General features: G+C 29.0%; 1 protein-coding gene across 1 annotated transcript; it reads right to left on the minus strand.

Moving 5' to 3' along the window:
- Positions 1–584: 584 nt before the first annotated feature.
- On the minus strand, positions 585–12,422 carry LOC132951866 (coronin-1C). Its single transcript, XM_061023884.1, has 9 exons — positions 11,783–12,422; positions 9,447–9,641; positions 4,985–5,139; positions 4,816–4,913; positions 4,547–4,725; positions 4,269–4,490; positions 3,995–4,201; positions 3,643–3,930; positions 585–3,270 (listed from the first exon to the last, which is right to left on the minus strand). Exons 2-9 carry the CDS (start codon positions 9,639–9,641, stop codon positions 3,046–3,048), a joined length of 1,569 nt encoding a protein of 522 aa, XP_060879867.1. The 5' UTR covers positions 11,783–12,422; the 3' UTR covers positions 585–3,045.
- Between the last annotated feature and the right edge of the window lie 5,918 nt (positions 12,423–18,340).

Consider the following 18,340-nt stretch of genomic DNA (forward strand, 5'->3'; position numbering starts at 1 on the left):
GTTTCAATACTAACAAATTAACTAGATATACTTACGGTAGATATACTTCAGGCCTTTAAAATAGGGTTTAATTTGTGTGATTTTATATTTAAATAAAATAATATATTTAGATACTAAGGCATAGGTATATGGTAGGTATATGAATATAAATGATCACCATAAGTTATATCAATTAAAACAATCCCTTGGACATAGTTATTAAAATGTATTGTGTTTAATGATTTTATTCAAGCTAATTAACAGTATTCTGATAGTTGATAAGTGGTCAAATTGTATGATGTTAATAATATAAAAACATATTATAATGCCTGAACCAAATAAAATTAGGACTAGTGTCTAGGTACTGATAATAACTGTATTCAGTTGATAATCTCAGTCCTCAGACAAATGTGGCCAAGTCACGTTTAATATTTTACAATATTGAATATTTCAATCACTAAATTAATAAACTACACAAGTTCTTGTCCAATACATTGTAAAACAATATGAGAGCAGAAAATATTAAGAAATAATTTTTATGATTGTTACACGTCAAATAACATTTCTGGGTGAAAGGTGATAAAATAAATATAGGTTAATTACAAATTATCATTTGTCATTTATCAAAAAAATACACAACTACTGTGTGTAAATGGCACATCACTGAACATATTTATATATTCAACAAAACAATACAAATAAATAAATAGTGAAAATTCAATCCGTTTTACAATTTGTTTTCAAAAAGTTTAATACACTCTGTTCATTATCTGATCACACACATCAACACACAAAATTATTTAATCTAATATTATACAAACAGGTGTATAATATATATACATAATATAATATATGTTTAATGTTATACATAAGAAAAGAGTACAAAATACAATGTATATTATTATCATAACAAAATACAATACTTTTCAACTATACTTAAGGTATTTTAAATTCAATCTGTTGACAATAGGTAAGACGTAAGGGAAGAAGTTATGGTTAAAATATTTGGATTAAAAAAAGCGCATTATCCTTGTTCAGATGTACTCGTATATAAAGTTGCATGACATTTAAATAGCCATTAACTAATAGTTTAAATAGTAATAATAATAATAATAATAATAATAATAATAATAATACATTCAAATGACAAACGTATTACAGAAATGTATAAAAATAGATAACAAATGTATTAAAAAGTATAATATATTTACATATGAATTAAAAAAATTATAAATGACAGAAGCTACAGTTTTATTTCTATCGCATTAACTCTGAAATTATCTTAACACAATAATGTGATGCTCAGTATGGTAAAAGATATATGAGATAAAGTTACTGAAGTAATAATTGCATTTTCATGGAAGTATTTATGGGAATCACAAAACAGGTTGAGCATTTGTATTATACAACTGATTATTACAAAATTTGAAATAATGAAAGTTAAATTATATAAAATTGGCACTTGAGTTTTTTTTTTATAAATATGTAATTTTATTTATATTCAAATTCGCATAAGCACCCTGTTCATCATAAAAAGTTGTACTGTTTTTTTTTTTTTTTAATACAAAGCATTTTGTTGAAAGAAAATTAATAATTTGGTATATACTCTATTATAAAAAAAATGCAACACAAATTGTTGTATTAATGCTTTAAATAACAAGTGAATTTTTGTTAAGACTTTCCATGATAATAGTATGCAATAACTACAGTCTACAATTGTACCACATATTAATATTGTGTCTGAATGTTAACTTATTAATAATGCAATTTATAAAATTAAAAATATTAAATGCATAATAGGACGAAAAAAATGTAAATTAATACAAGAACATTCCAATGATATTGTAAATTATTGTTATGACTTTATGTAAATGTTTATTTTTTTATTTTTTTACCAAATAATATTTAAACATTTTAATAGTTATTTATTAAGATTTCTAACTGTAATGGTTGGTAATAGATATGAGTAATGTTAGATATTTTAATAAATATATTATGTTTAAAAATTCAATAGAACAATCTATACTCGGGATATCCATACAAATAATTTTTTAATTATTGTATTTTATATTATATTACTGGCAGAATTAAAACTAAAATAATAATTGGGTTACTATCTTATAATAAACAAATGTATTATAAGCTATAGCAAAATAATTAAATTTCGTTGTTAAATGTAAAATATATATTAATTTAATAAAAAATTCTTATTAAAAACAATTAATAAGTGTATCATATTTAATGCAATAATTTTTCAGAATTTGTTTTATACAAGCACTTAGTTATATTATCTTATAAATAAATGGTTTTTTTTTTAAATTAAACAATGTTTATAATTTACAGTCAAAATTGTCTCTATTATTAAAGTTACATAAATCATTTTAAATTCTATCAGCACAAAACATTGTTATAGTTTCATGTAACACTTTTTGTATTCAAACCAGCAATTATTTATTTGCAATAATATATTGTATCCAATATTTATTGTAATGCTCAATAAAGGACTAGAGATTCGTGGAGTAGTTAAATTTGTTTGGAAGCACATTTTTAATTATATGATCCAGATAGAAATTTAATATTGTTTTGTATTTAACATAACTGTTTATAACCACATAATTGAAAGTTCCAAAACCAATAATCTAGATTTAAAAAAAATTATATTTATGCGTAGCTGATCAACTCAACCAAACAAACAGAATTTAATTAATATTATTTTTAGTTGGGCACAACTATTCAAACTATTCAATATGAATTTAACAAATTAACTCTGTGTGTTAATAAAAAGTGCTGAAAGAATAAAAATAATAATATAACTCATTATAAATTAAAGGACAATTACAAATTGAGGGAAAAAGAGGAACATAACTTAATATATTATATCGATAATAATTTTTTTAAAAACACACACTGAAGACTAGAGAAAAGTAGAATTGTAACCACTTTGAGCATGTTATTTTGTAATTAAATAATGTATGTTGTCATAAATAGAGCAAATATAACCGGAATACACCGAGTTTATCTCAAAGTTCCTTATAATTGTTAAAAAAAAATGTTTGTACCATACAATTAGTCATCGTCTTCATTAGTATCCACGTGTTCCGTATCATTATCTTTGGTTTCCACATCATTCTGGTCATTATTTTTAAGAACAAGAGAATCGCCCCCATCTTTGGCTGTATCAGTAGTATCCTCAGCTGCTCGAGCTTCTAAAGCCCTAATACGATTTTCATGTTTTACGATCATGGCTTTTAACTTCCGAATTTCCTCTTTAAATTCTTTCACAATATCATCCTAAAAGTAAATAATATTTAACATTACAAAAACTCAGTTTAAAATGAACATAAAAATATAATGTTTTTATACCTGGTTGAATAAACAATTACTAAAAATGTAATGAACCAAACGTACACTAATACCTGAATTAGTGACTTATGATAAGTCCGTTACATTTTAGTGAACCATTAAATTAATCAATTGTGTATGCAATTAACATTGGCATTAACATTATAAAAACATTTTTAAATAAGTATATAAATTATTGCATTTTCCATTATCATAAAATATCTTAATTGTTCATAATTTTTATCGATCAACCTAACTCCTCAACTATTAAACTATAACAAATGACTTAATAATATTGTAAATGTTATTGTTTTTACTAACTGGAATTGATTGCTGTGGCTGAATAAATGATGGTTTAGCTACAGGTGGTGCTGCGGTTGTATTGTTTGAACTGGACTTGACTGTTTTATTCGCTGATGGTTTATCTAATATATTTGGCTTTTTAGCAACCTTCATTTCAGAAGCAGTAGGCAATCGTGTTGGCTGATGATAATCTTTTAACGATATCAGGATAGGTTCAGCATCTTGACCATTAAACCAATCTTCAGCGTCTATTGCAGGAATATCTCCTATAGTATCCGGGTATAAATCTTCTTGAAATAACTCTGACTAAAAATATAAAAATTAATTACAATTTTTAAATTTAGAATTACAAAAATAAAAAATAAGTTACCTTTCTTGGAACAGTCATGCTGATTGCTTGACAGAGTCCAGAATTATTTAAACGATAAAACTTTGATATTTCACAAATGGATACATCACAACCACGTTTCGGCATCATACCAATTCCTCGTTGAGGATCTGGTGTTTGGAACGTATTAATGTAATGGACAAATGGATGCTCCGCAGTAATTTCAAAATATCGAATAACACTATCACCCTAAAAATATATATTTATTTATATGTTTCTCTCAAATAATAAAACATCATTAAAAATAACACATTACCTTGCCACACAAGTAAATCATACTAGTATCAGGATCATACAGTGGAAACATAACTCCATTGCTTGTATCTAATTCAACCATAACAATAGGATCGTCTAGTTTTTCAGGAGATCTCAATGAATACTGTCTTTCAGAAAGTTTACTAAAACCAGTTGTAAATATAAGGCCGCCTTTTAAAAATATACCTCGGGATGCTTTGCTACCTTCATGACATATTACTTCCTACAATAATAATGAATAAATAAAAATATTTCAAATTAATTAACTAAAATGTATACCTGCTCAATTTCCCCACTTCTAGGATTAATAAGCCTAAGCTTTTTATCTTTACATGTTGTCAATAATTGTGATCCATCAAAATTCCATGAAGCACTAAATACAATATCTGGGTGGCAATCGATATGAATAAGTGGTTCACCAACACCAACATTCCAGATTACTACTTGATTATCAGATCCTATAAACCGAACAAGTATAAATATTGGATTTTACAATTAAAATAATTAATTAATGCAATAAATAAATAAAAATTCAAACAAAAAATTACCAGCAGATAACAAAATATTTCGAGCTGTTGGGTGCCATAAAACCAGACCAACTCTCCTTTGGTGATAAATTAAATCTACTACTGACTCAGTTAATGTTCTAAATAAAAAAATTTGATTTATAGTATAAAATTAAATTGGTTAAAAAAAAAAACTAAAATGTACTCATACCGTGAAATTCCACCGTCGGGAATTTGCCAAACCTTTACCACACAATCTTCAGAACCGCTAGCAATTACATTATCATTATGCGGACACCATGAAATGTCTAACACTGGACCTTTATGACCACCAACTACAGGTTGATCAGCGGGTAATCGACCAGTCTAAAAAAGCATTTTTCAAGGAGTTAATATTATCCTGAGTCATGAAAATTAATAAAATTAATTTCGATTATTTAATATTATTTTGTTTTTTACAAATCCATTTCTAATTGTATTTAAAATTAATAAGCGTGTAATAAGAAAATAATCATCCTCATATGAAGGCAAAAGTTTAGTGTATAGGTGGGGATATCCATTCTCCACCATTCAGATAAAACAACAAGTATGGCGTTTATTTATAAATAAAGTAAGTTTAATTTTACATAAGAAATAAGCTTTCTAAGGAATGAGTAAACTTATTTAATTTAGTTCTATACAACTAGCCAAATTTTAGGAAAACATTGTATTGGTAAATTTAAAAAAATTCCTCTTATAAATAGCACAGTACGCGACTTCTATAAATAATTAGCCTAAAATCCACCATAAAGCTAAAACCAATTTTTAGTTACAATAGCGAAGTTTAAATTAAATTGTTTTATTATTTCCTAAGGCTGGGGCTATATCGGCGTTTAAAACGCGGCGGTATACGCCGTGTATAGCCCCGGCGGCCTAAGTGAATTCAGATTTCAGAACCAAAATAGTATTATTCACGAAATATTTAATAATAATACATAATATTATTATTGTTATTTAAAAATCACCGAATACTGACGTCTGACAGGTTCATTAAAAATATTTTCAGTGGAAACCCTAATCATGCTAATAATAAAAATATGGTGTTGTAATAAATTATCGCATTCAAAATCATAATACAAACTGGGGAAGCTCGATTTTCCATAATATTCAAATTATTTATGTTCAGGGGTCTATTTACACCATACTAAAAATAATTAGTGATAACAATTTTTAAATATATAAATACATAAATAACCTTGAATTAAAATCAAAGTTAATAATTAATAAACAAACAATATACCTAACACTAAGAATTCAATTAAAATAAATCTCAACAAATATTTTCTAGGGATTGTATATTATTAAAATATTGAGTTACCACCGTAGACTCTGGTCAAAACGATCGAGTTAGGGCCCGTATTACAATCGTTAAATTAAGGTTAAACCACCAAATTCGGCCGGTAAAATCAGTGGGTTAGGCGTAACCGAGGTTTAAACTATGATTGTAAAACAGGCCCTTATTAATCTCTAAATTAAAATATAACTAAACAATCCATCAAATTGTTTGAAGATTTTCTGTTGTATACTGACTGATAAAATATTTCCAAGTCTGCAATTTTTTAATTATAACTAAATCATTAACATTGATAGTTTTCAATTTCTTACAATTCAAATTACATATATCAGTATATGTTAGTATCAAGTATATTTATAGTAAAAAAAAAATATCAAGGAAAAAAAATCAATTAGAAAACCACCAACGTATTATGATTTACTTTGAATCGAAAATGTATACACCTCGACTATAACTGTACACTATGGGGTTATAGATAAAATATTGCACATTTACATTTACTCATGTAACTCAAACAAACAAAAAACACACCTGTTATGGATGTTATGGTACTATGAATTATGATTTATAAAGTATCCAACCACCTATTACGAAATAATTAATAATACGAAAAAACAACTATAAGGACACTATATTATATAAACTGTAAACTATTGTTTGGGAAGTTCTTTCTACGCGTACAACACACATATCTTAGTGATGTGAGTCACTATTTACTAATAGTTAGTACCTATAATTTATAAAATATGTACCATAGACAACTGTATATAAATAATTTCGTACGATGATAATGATTTTGTTTTGTTCTCAGTACATAATTATATTTGTAAATAATGTAACACAGAACATAATATGACTCATATAATAATGTGCCTCAATATAACATTAAAAACAATAAAATTATAAAACGCCAATATTTTGCATTGCACAAATACGAATTCTTTTAAAATGCAAAATTTAAGGTAGGTATATTATTATTATTATTACGTAGAATGTCATAGAAATCATTGAATGAAATATAAACGAATAGTTTAAATAACAAAACATAGGCAAGTATTGTTCATATCATTATCTAGGTAGGGGGTCCATCATTTTTATTCTATCCGTATTCTTATTTCTTGGCAATATGTTTGTATGGACCATGAATATTAATTATGACGTCATTCCGTTAAGATAAATACATTGAACATGTACTGAATGAAATTAAATGACCGTATAGCCGTAATATTGTTACAACGCACGGTTATTACTTATTACTTATTTTATAGGTGTTTATTTAACCATTTTAGTTATGTTTAATAAGTTGTAACTTATAATAACAGTATAAATATGATAAGATATATCATATTTATACTGTTATTATTACTGTTTGATATAGATAATATTAAATATTTTTTTATACATTTTACAACTCTTTAATTTGTGCCAATTTAACCAATTAAAAATACTTAATATTTTTAATAGGATAAATATTAACTACCATATTATTACAATAATATTATATAATACTATTGTCTCATAATTGACACAATTATCTTTACTAAAAATATCAATATTGAAATTTATTACAAATTGAGCGCAATGAAAAATTGGCATTTTGCACACGGCAACCGTTCAAATGTATTTTTGATGATTTTAACCTCCTGGGAGAACTTTAAATATAGAAATCACGATGAACGGTTATTATATATAAATTATTTTAGGCATACAACGTCACTAAGTGGGGTTGCCCTGGTTATGTCGAGTGCTGACCACAGAAAATAAACGAATCAAAAAAATACACTGCACCATACAAACCTCTTAATTACAATTATTGGATATTTGTTTTAAAAATATGGTTGGACTCAGCTAGACCTTTGTTTTTAGCATTAATATACATAATAATATACAGTTATTATTGTGATTTTTGCAATAATTTTTATTAATAGATATGGGTAAATAAAAATGATACCATCATGAACTAGGTTATCGTACTATCTCGAGTCTTAACTCATTTTTTTTTCTGTATCTGGTCACAAATTAATTTCTTAGTAGATACCTATAGTCCACAATTTATTAATGTAATGATTTTTAATCTTATTTTGTTTGTACCTATTTAACAAAAATTATAATTATTGATAAATTGAATTAATCTTTATAAAAAAGGGTTGCCAAATCTGAAGCCAAAGTTTTCCAAAATCAATTTGATATTAGATTTCCAATATTTACGAATTATAATACATATATACCTACCTGATTCGTATTCGTTTTTAATTACATTTTTATTTTATTAGCTTTTAGTCAGCGACTATGACAATTATTTTAAGTATAATTCATATAAACCTATCTTACATTTTTAAATAACACTAAAAATATTAATTATTTTTTATTTTGAAGCTATATTTTGAACACCTACCAAAATATTTAAGTTTTTTAACGAGGGAATAATTTTATAAAAAAACAAATTAATACATTAGAATAAAAGTTGTTTACAGGGAAAAACTTGTTGTAGATCTATATATAATTTCCTTCTAGAAATAGATAAAGTAATATCTCAAAATTATTACAATATAATACATAATATAATATATCATAACAAGATAGTCAACAACTAAATCCTAACAATATAAAAATGATATTAATACATTTATTGCTACTTGTTTAGCTACTATAGGTTCTACATCATATTTTATTACAATAGTTATACAAATCATCACATTACATTGCATATTATTAGGTGTCGATGATAATGTTCACAAAGAAATAACTAAAACATTATTCCAATTCACTACTTAGATTTCAATACTTAATGTAACAGTACCTAATTTAATGATGAAATGAAATCCATAATGTAAACTATCCTGTTACTAAAAGATAAAACTTTATATTTAATCCTTTCTTCTTATGTGTGGTTAAAAAAATATATAATATCAATAACTGTCATAATATCCTAACTAAAATAATCTATAAGTATCTATGCCAGATACTTCTAATTTTCTTTTACTTTTTCCAAACAAAAATAGTAAGATTCGCAACATTGTTGGCATACTTTCGATCTAATAAGCAAATTGTATTTATTTTTATTCTAATAGAAAGCTTAGATTTTTGAGAAGTATAACAAAAAAAAAAAATGCCTGAATAGTAACTTTATAAGAAAAATGTAATAGCAGGGTTAAAGAAAACAAGTTATGATTTTGAATAATATGAGTACATATATTATGACACATTTATATATACTTAATCACTAGTAATTCAGTTATATTTAATTTAACATAAATACATCATCCTCAGGTTTTATGGATAACTACTTAATATATATATATATATAAAACGTCAAATTAAATCATTTAAGATAACTTACCTTTGAAAGAGGTAAAACAATAAAAGCACCTCCACCAGCTGATTCAACAATACAGGCCACAAATTTAGGATTCACTGCACAAAATGTGGAATCCCACGAAGATTTGGATACTCGAATATTGTCATAACAATATTCACGTTTTAGAGCTGTGCCGTAAACATGACGAAACTTACTACTTCTTACTTTAAAAGACATCTGTAAATAAACAAAATTATTAAAAATTAAATTATACAATAGTATAGAGTAGGCCAATATTTAAATTATTTTATATGCAATACAAAAAATATTAGTAAATATAGTTAGTATATATATATTTTTACCTCAAATATCATTATGATTAATGCTTTTTGTAGTTCCTATACACCATTTTAGTGATAAATTAAAGGAGTCATTAGCCAGGGAGTACAAACATAATGTACTTAACATAAGAGTTCAATAAGTCGGTGGTAGAGTTGGGGTGCTGCTAAACATTTAATAATATTACTTATAAATGTATCATTGTAGAATACTTTTTGTGGGCTGATTACCTCCCAATCCACCTCTGAAAAGCATATTCAAGAAGGTTGATAACCTTCATTGGACCTATCCATGGTTACTATAGGTAAATTCCCCCAACAAATTAGAAGCATACAATTATGTACCTAAAACACATATTATGTAGGTAAATACTTTATCATACATATTAAATGTCTAAGTCATATCAAACAACTTGAGAAGTCCAATTGGATAAGAAGATGGGTACTTAAATTAAAATTGCTTATTATAACACATTGGTATCATTGCTTTTTTAAATAAATGTATTTATACTACAGTACAGGTATATTAGTATAATAATGTGTTGATGCTTGATTTTCTCTCTAAATTTATATCACAATGTCTACAACTTTAATAACAAAATCTCAATCAAAACTGTATTCAAATTTAAAAGCTTTACCCACAAAAAATATTTTGTGTTTAGAACACAACTTTGAATATGAATAGAATACTGTTATACAAAAATGCAAGTTTAAATGGCCTAGCTATGTACCACATATTCACATTGTATTTTTGGTTAAGTTTTGATTTACTAACTTTGTCCTAATTCAAATTAACTAGTGAACTTTTTGAATTTTTAATACAGGTAAGAACTAAACATAAAAAATATCCACAATAATATTTTTTTTTTTTTTTTTATTAGCTATTAGTAGAAACTATGATAGCTCGATAATTACAATTGTACAGGTACAAAATTAAACATTACAATTATTTGATATAGACTAAAATGTTACAGTAATAATATGAATTGAAGACCTATAGGTACAGTAATTGCATTTACAGAATTGGCAATCAAAAATATTTTAATCACAATAATATTTAGTTGATTTAAAAAATAACTAAATAAGTGGTCAGATAATACATTGGTATCAGGGATAGGTAATATTTGATTTCCCAACAACATTTGTTTAAATGAATCGAATCAAATCTACTATTAAAAATGTCATTAAATAAAAAATAAGAACATATAAGTTTAATATTTTCTTATAGTACCTACCTAATATGAACAAAATTAAAATTTAAGATATACCTATAGTTATTATTCTGACTTTATTTTATACTTAAAAAAAATAAGGTTATAGATACCCAAGTAGTTGAAATACCTTTACATTTTTTTCATTTTCACGACATAATAAATTAGGAAATAATATAAATAAATGCATACAAATTAGCAATGACTACCTATATTTTATAATTTGAATATTCTTCAGATGTTCGAAACATAAACCCTCGATAATAATAATTAACCAGTGATTATCTCTGACTTTATTTGAAAAAAAAAGTGAACTTCTATAATTCTTGAGTTCTAGAATCTAAATTGTTTGTTGTTTAATGTCTTAATTTAACCATACAATAAATGCTCGTCTTTACGCCAGAAAAAAAAAATTTGTGTAATGCAGACAGATGTCCTCTACAATTTTGTCATTGACAAACATTCTCATCGAGACTCAAACGGATTCAAAAAATGGGCGTGCAACAGACAAGCCCTCGACGCACGACACAATCTGGTACTCAACATCCAGATTATCGAGCTGGTAATTAATAGTGGTGAAATAAAATTGGCACGCCGATAAACTCAAAGTGAGTAATTTGAAAACAGTGTAACACAAGTGTAAAAAGACTCACGCCCCCAGGCAAAAGCTTAGGAGCCGTAGTAGGTATTTACACATGGGTAAGAATAATACCGCTCTACCCGGGTGCCCGTCGCGAGTCGAATAGATCATTTTTCAATTCGACTTGGATGGTAAATATTATAATAATTTATTATAAATTAGACAAAATAGCTTTAAGCGAACACTCACCTCGGTGACTCATGCAACGGGAATTTCTCTTCCGAGTATAATCTGTATGTTTGATATTTTTTCCCGGCGTTATCTCGGAAACTGCTCACGGAGCTCCGACGGTCCAGCCAAATATATAATATGTATATTATATCGCGCGAGTGTGTGCGTGTGGCGGCGGCGGCGGCGGCGGTGCGAGTGTGCTAAGCGGACGGGAATAATGTATTATTTTGTTGAAAAGTACCAAAGTTCGCGAGATATCGTCGATCAGCCGAATCGCACACGACAATTAATAATAATTATTATAGTGTAAATGTGCGCTGACGGAGAAAAAAAAAAATCAAATAAATATTACAGACGGACAAGATAACCGGAACGTCGTCGTCGTCTCGACAGCGCGGCGCGGGGGGAGAAGGCGATATTAAGCGGCGCGGACAACGGCTGAACGGCGCGGCGAACTGGCCGTGAATCGGAGGGAAAAAAAAAAGGTCCCCGTCTAATATCACTGAATCACTCTACCATATTTGGCGTTTGCGAATGGAAACGCGACGGCTGGCTACTGAATCGGTGAGACGGATGGATGGGATGGCCGGGGGTCGTCCGCGGTCCGCCGGTTTATTTACAATCAACGACGCACGGGGCAGGCGTGCGACACCGAGCGCCGTGGCCGCAGTGCCGCCAACGTCACGGGACCCCCACGCGATGACGAGCGGCGGGCACCACCGCGGTGAGCGGTTGACGCCGTTGACGCCTTGACGACGGTATTACCATTATATTATAGACTATAGTGTCGCTCGTCGTCGTCGTCGCGCACGTCTGACACGTACCATGATGTATTTGTGTACATATATTATATAATATATAATAAATACATATTATACGGACATACCGCAAACGGATGCGGTATATCGGTACTCGGTAGTACGCGACTACATTCTGCTGAACTGCGCCATACTTTACCGACTATATTAATATAATTATTTATTATTAATTCTACTGTTCGTCAACACGGCGGACACGCGTTTCGTATTCGTGTCATGACTCGTGAAATCTTTTGCACACCGCACACGCATAACATAATATTATTATTATTACCTATCTGTTATATCATCAACAACTATACAGTATACTATAACAAGACGGGATATATTATAATATTATATATTATTATGCAACGCCGAACGATTATTATTTATCGACATTCGTTGTTCGATTATAAAATATGTATTGTAATTTGTATGGAGTTATCACATATTATATTACTATATGTATTATTATTTTAATTCTCGTTAAAAAATTGAATATTTTATACAGCTCAAAAGCAGCGAAAAATTTATAATTTTTATAATAAATGCAGACTTGATGTTTCACGGACAATTTAGTAGTTACTAGTTCTTGCTTCTTTTTCAGTCGCACAAGCTTATAGACCTTGAAGTTTTGGTAATGGCTAAGATATTAATCCCTAAAAAATATTCAAAGACCGCCCAAATTAATGTGACTGTAGGCCTGTTCCGTTCACGTTTTTCATAAAAAGGTCTGCAATTTTCCAAACGGCTTACGTTTTTGACAGCACAAATTACTTCCTATTTCATACAAGTAGCGTATATAGGATTTAAAATTTATAATAGACATTCACTACCTATACACATATTATTATATACATGTAATATTGTAATATTGTGTGCAAAATTTGGTCTGCTCCGTAGATAAGCAGACTTAGGACTGTCTCAAAAGGTTAAAAATATGTTGGTGTTTTTTTAAATTTTATATTTTTAGTAAATTATAAAAATTGCCATTATGTAATATAAAAATTATTGTTATTGTTAAGTAGTATTATAAATCATAAATTGAATATTAAAATAAAATGCCTGGGTGTTTTTTTAATTTTTTTATGATAAGTAAATATTATCAAAATTAATACCAAAAAATATATAAAACCTTACAAGGCCCAATTTTTTTATGTATTCTATTCTGAATATTTAATTGGATGAAAATTCATCAATGATGGATCCAAATCGATTTATTTTCATTACAAATCCGTATTCTTCATTTTCTACTTGCCCTCTTCCGAATTTTATCAAGTTTATATACTACACGCAAGTATAGACAATATTATTATTCCTGTGGTGCACGCTTTACTTCAGCGTATTAATAAAGAAACTCATATTGAATTACTGACTTCTCTAAAAGAAAAATTTGAATCACTTTCAATAATTTCAATAGATTTCGAACATTCTTTGGTTCTGGCAATCAAGCAAGTATTTAATAATGAAGTATCCGTACAATTGTGTTTTTACCATTTAAACCAATCTATCTGGCGAAAAGTTCAAGAACGTGGATTAGCCATTAGATATAAACAAGACAAGAAATTTAGAGAGGCTGTAAAAATGATTCCTGCAGCCTTAGCATTTCTTCCTCCAAATATTGTAAAAAAAGGTAATTTATAATTTTTTTTATGTATAAATTTATGTAATCTTTGAGTAGGAATGTGTAGGAATGTCACTACTATCCAATTCTTTTAAATCATTGGAAGGATTAGACGATATTTTGGTGTATTTTGATCAAATGGACATACAAATCCATAACAACGGAATACAGTACAACTCGCTTTCTACGACATCCACCAATATTTTTACCGCGCATGTGGAACGTTTACAATGCCACTTAAGAAGGATATGGTCGGACCAACTACCAACAACGTGTCAGAAGGGTTCAACAATAAATTTTAAAAAAATTGTAAGAATTAAACATCCTAACTTGTATATATTAATTATTGAATCAATACGACTGCATTGGTACAAAAACAAAATTAAATAACATAATAACCGAAAATAGTTTTAAGGGGATTCCATACCATGATTTTCTGTTTTTGTCTAACACACGCGCGATATAGGATTTTAGACGGATTCTTTGCCAAACATATTAAATGATCTAATGAAGCGATAAGAATTCTGAAAACAGATTTGAATTCGTCGTCAAGTCTACTTGAAATTGACTTTCCCACAATTTTGATTCTTTGATTTTAGCTTAGAAATTGAAATACAAAACTGTTTAAATACTCTTTTTTAATATGACGTTTTCTGGAATTTGGGGAATAATATCAAAAATGTGGGAAAGTCGATTTCAAGTAGACTTGACGACGAGTTCAAATCTGTTTTCAGAATGCTTATCGCTTCATTAGATCAATTCATATGTTTGGCAAAAAACACGTTTAAAATACAATGTTGCACGCGTGTGTTAGACAAAGACAGAAAATCACCGGGTGGAATCCCCTTAAGGAAAATAAATTGCAATCATATTGTACGGGATTCTAATATAATGACGAAAATGACATTTTATACTATTTAAAAAACATAAGCCAGTTGACCTAAAAATAAATATATAATTTATCTTAATATTATAGTATTTAATTTTAATTTATTCATTTTTACTACATTTTGTGTTGACTTAATATAATTTTGATTTATTTTAATCTTGACTATTTTTAATTGTATTGTAGGTATGTATTGATTATCAGATTATGTATTTGTATATTTTGTAGTATTTTCATTTCGAGACCAAACGTCCTATGGCGAGTATGGCTAATAACTCTCCAGGACGAAACGTCTTATCTCAATAATTACCGGGGGCGAAACGTCCGTTTAACCTTAACGTGACGGTCGACGGTGGCGACATCGCGGGTCATCGGATTTTTGAAGATCCTCGCATAGACGGCTGACAGGTGATTATCTCCCCGATATAAAATTGAGTCCTCCGTGGACGGACTCATTGACGCTGACTCACTGAGGTCGTAATTGTGTAGTTTTCAATTTTGTGTGGTAGTGAGGACGCAAAACGGTCAGTACCTAACTGCATGCATGGCGCTGGAACCACCCCGAAACTCGTTCGATGACGCGATGATGGTCCTCAGGAGATCGGCTAACCTGGCGGCGTAAACTTTTGTCTGCAGTGTCAGGAACCGAGTGGCTCACAAGGCTGGTTGAGCTGGGTGTCGAAGTTGGCGGAGTCCAGATGTCGGCCAAACTCTGAGCACTGCGAACGTAACGGTCCATTACATAATAATATACAATATACATAGGTGCGAAGCATAACGAACGCTAGGCCGGATTTTGTGCTACTGCTCCCCCCCCCTAGGCCCTTGTTTGTGCACCATAATCGGTAGACATCGCGGCGGGCGCCGAAACATTTACGAAGTTCGACCCGTCCACCTATCATAATCGCGCTTTCTTTCGCACCGACTATATTAATTGCCGCCGCCCTCCGGTCAACCTGTTTTTTGTTCCCTACACACTTCCATGCATGACAAAATAGATGAGGCGAATTACGACAATTATGAGTGTCATGACTGGGGAAATGTACCTAAAGGGTGCGATGCGCCAAGTGCTAACCGAACCAAAACTCGTATTGTTGCTGACATACCTACCCAGGCACGGATTGGGCCGGTGGGATGCCGATAATTTTCCCGGTGGGCCTGCTTCCTGTGGGTGTACCTACCTTTTTTCGACTTTAAAGTATATTAAGAACAGGTTGAGGAGCTAACTATCTGAATCTAAACTTGAGCCGAGACAATCGCGACAGCTAGGAAGATTCGTGTTATCACTTACCGTATTTTTTGGTATAAAACTACTCTACTGGGGGACGTTTTTGTTTTTGTTTGAGAACTTACATAGGCGTATTAACGAGTTTAGAACGGTGGTGCAAAAAACAAATTCGCTGAAATCTTTGGTTTTTAAGTTATAGCTTTTTAAAGTTTCTGATTTTTGGTTTTTTTTACACGCGTGAAGTACCCAAGGCCAAATAATACATTTGAGTAGTATTATACATTTGTATGTTCACAGTATGTTTTTTTTTTCACTGCGGTAATTTCACAACGTTCAAGCGAGGATGTCCCGCTTGAACACAATGATTTTACCGTAACAAAAATCACGGGGAGATTTCACACTCGTTGTCCACCTATATTTGCGCCTTACCCAAAAATATTTACTGTTTTTACATTAATACCAAATTAATTATCATTTACACACACCAAATTTTTTTCCCCCCCAACAAACCTTATTATAAAACTGAAATAATTATTTCAAGTACAGAACACAAATTAGGAAATAATAGATTTATTTATTGTCAAGAGGGATGCTATGTAAAATTTCAAAGTGTAGTATTCCATTACATTTTATATATGATCTGAAATCGTTAGGATCAACTGAAATGTCGGGTTTTGAACTTTTCATTATATATATTTATTTGTTCCATAACTTGATGCTTAATATCTTTAATTTCATAACATATCCCTCTTGCAGTTTAATATAACACCACCTACCTACGATCATTATTAATAAATTCAATGGCGCCGAACCCATGTATTAGTTGCCACACCTATTTTAAGGGGTGGGTGTACCCCCAAAATTGGTAGATAATCGTAATCCTAAGTATACCAATATATTGTACAAATATACAAATATAAGAAAGACGACTTCATAGTGGGTCGTAGCGTGCAGTGTGTACTGTGTGATAACGTTAGAAATAGCCAATAACTAATTAATAATTTAATTAATAGTGTTACCATTAATAAATAAATTCCAGTATTTAAAATCAATAGTATTGTTTAAAAAGTCAAATATCTCTGATAATACAGTACATTTACTGTTTTTATTTTAGAAGTGATAAAACAAAAAGGTGGATAAGTGGATGTCGCTCTGCTGTACAGTAGGTTACAAGTGGGTCACTGTAATGGATGGTGTTAAATTTGAATTCAATGATATAATATCATTGTATAAGAAAAACGATTCTGAGCGAAAACGGTCAGTCAGCCTATGATTTTACCAAGTATATTTGATGATATTATTGTGAATAAAGTAATTTATATATAACCTATTTACTCGGAGCCTTGTTTTAAATTTTCAATCTTTAGCCATAAAAGTTAAACATTTTATACATTTTTAACCACAAAATAATTAATAAATTATAAATTTGATAAATGTTGTCAAAATTTGAACTTTAAATGCTTATAAAAAAAAATTGTGCCTATGTATTTTTAATATTTTTCAACTGCTATTAGAACGATATATCAGGAGCCTTATATCAAATTTTCACGCTTTTTTACCCAACAAATAAAAATTTATTGATATTTATAGAAAAAAAAACTAAAAAAATTGAAAACTGACAATGTCCGTAAACAGCTCAAAAAGAGTCAAAATATTTTCAACATTTTATGGTGTATAGAAAATGCTAATATAAACATTCAGTGAAATTTTCAAATATCTACAGTCATTCGTTTTTTAATTACAATAAAATAAGAAAATTGTTACATGAGAAATCGAGTAAATATCAAATGTTGTATAAATATAAATTTCAGACGCTCATAAAAATTTAATTTAAGTTTCTTCTAGACATTTTTTTTTTGATAAAGGTAGACAAACTTATGAGTAATCTTATATTACATTTTAAAATCTTAGATTTAAAAAGAAAATTTTTTATGAATTTCTAACTCAAAATAATTTGCAAATTTTCGTGATTTTTCCGTATTTTTTCAAGATTTGAACTTTAAACGTGTATAAAAAAAAACTGTGACTAAGAGCGCTT

This window comes from Metopolophium dirhodum, chromosome 9 (genome assembly GCF_019925205.1).
Source record: "Metopolophium dirhodum isolate CAU chromosome 9, ASM1992520v1, whole genome shotgun sequence".
Lineage (NCBI taxonomy): Eukaryota > Metazoa > Arthropoda > Insecta > Hemiptera > Aphididae > Metopolophium > Metopolophium dirhodum.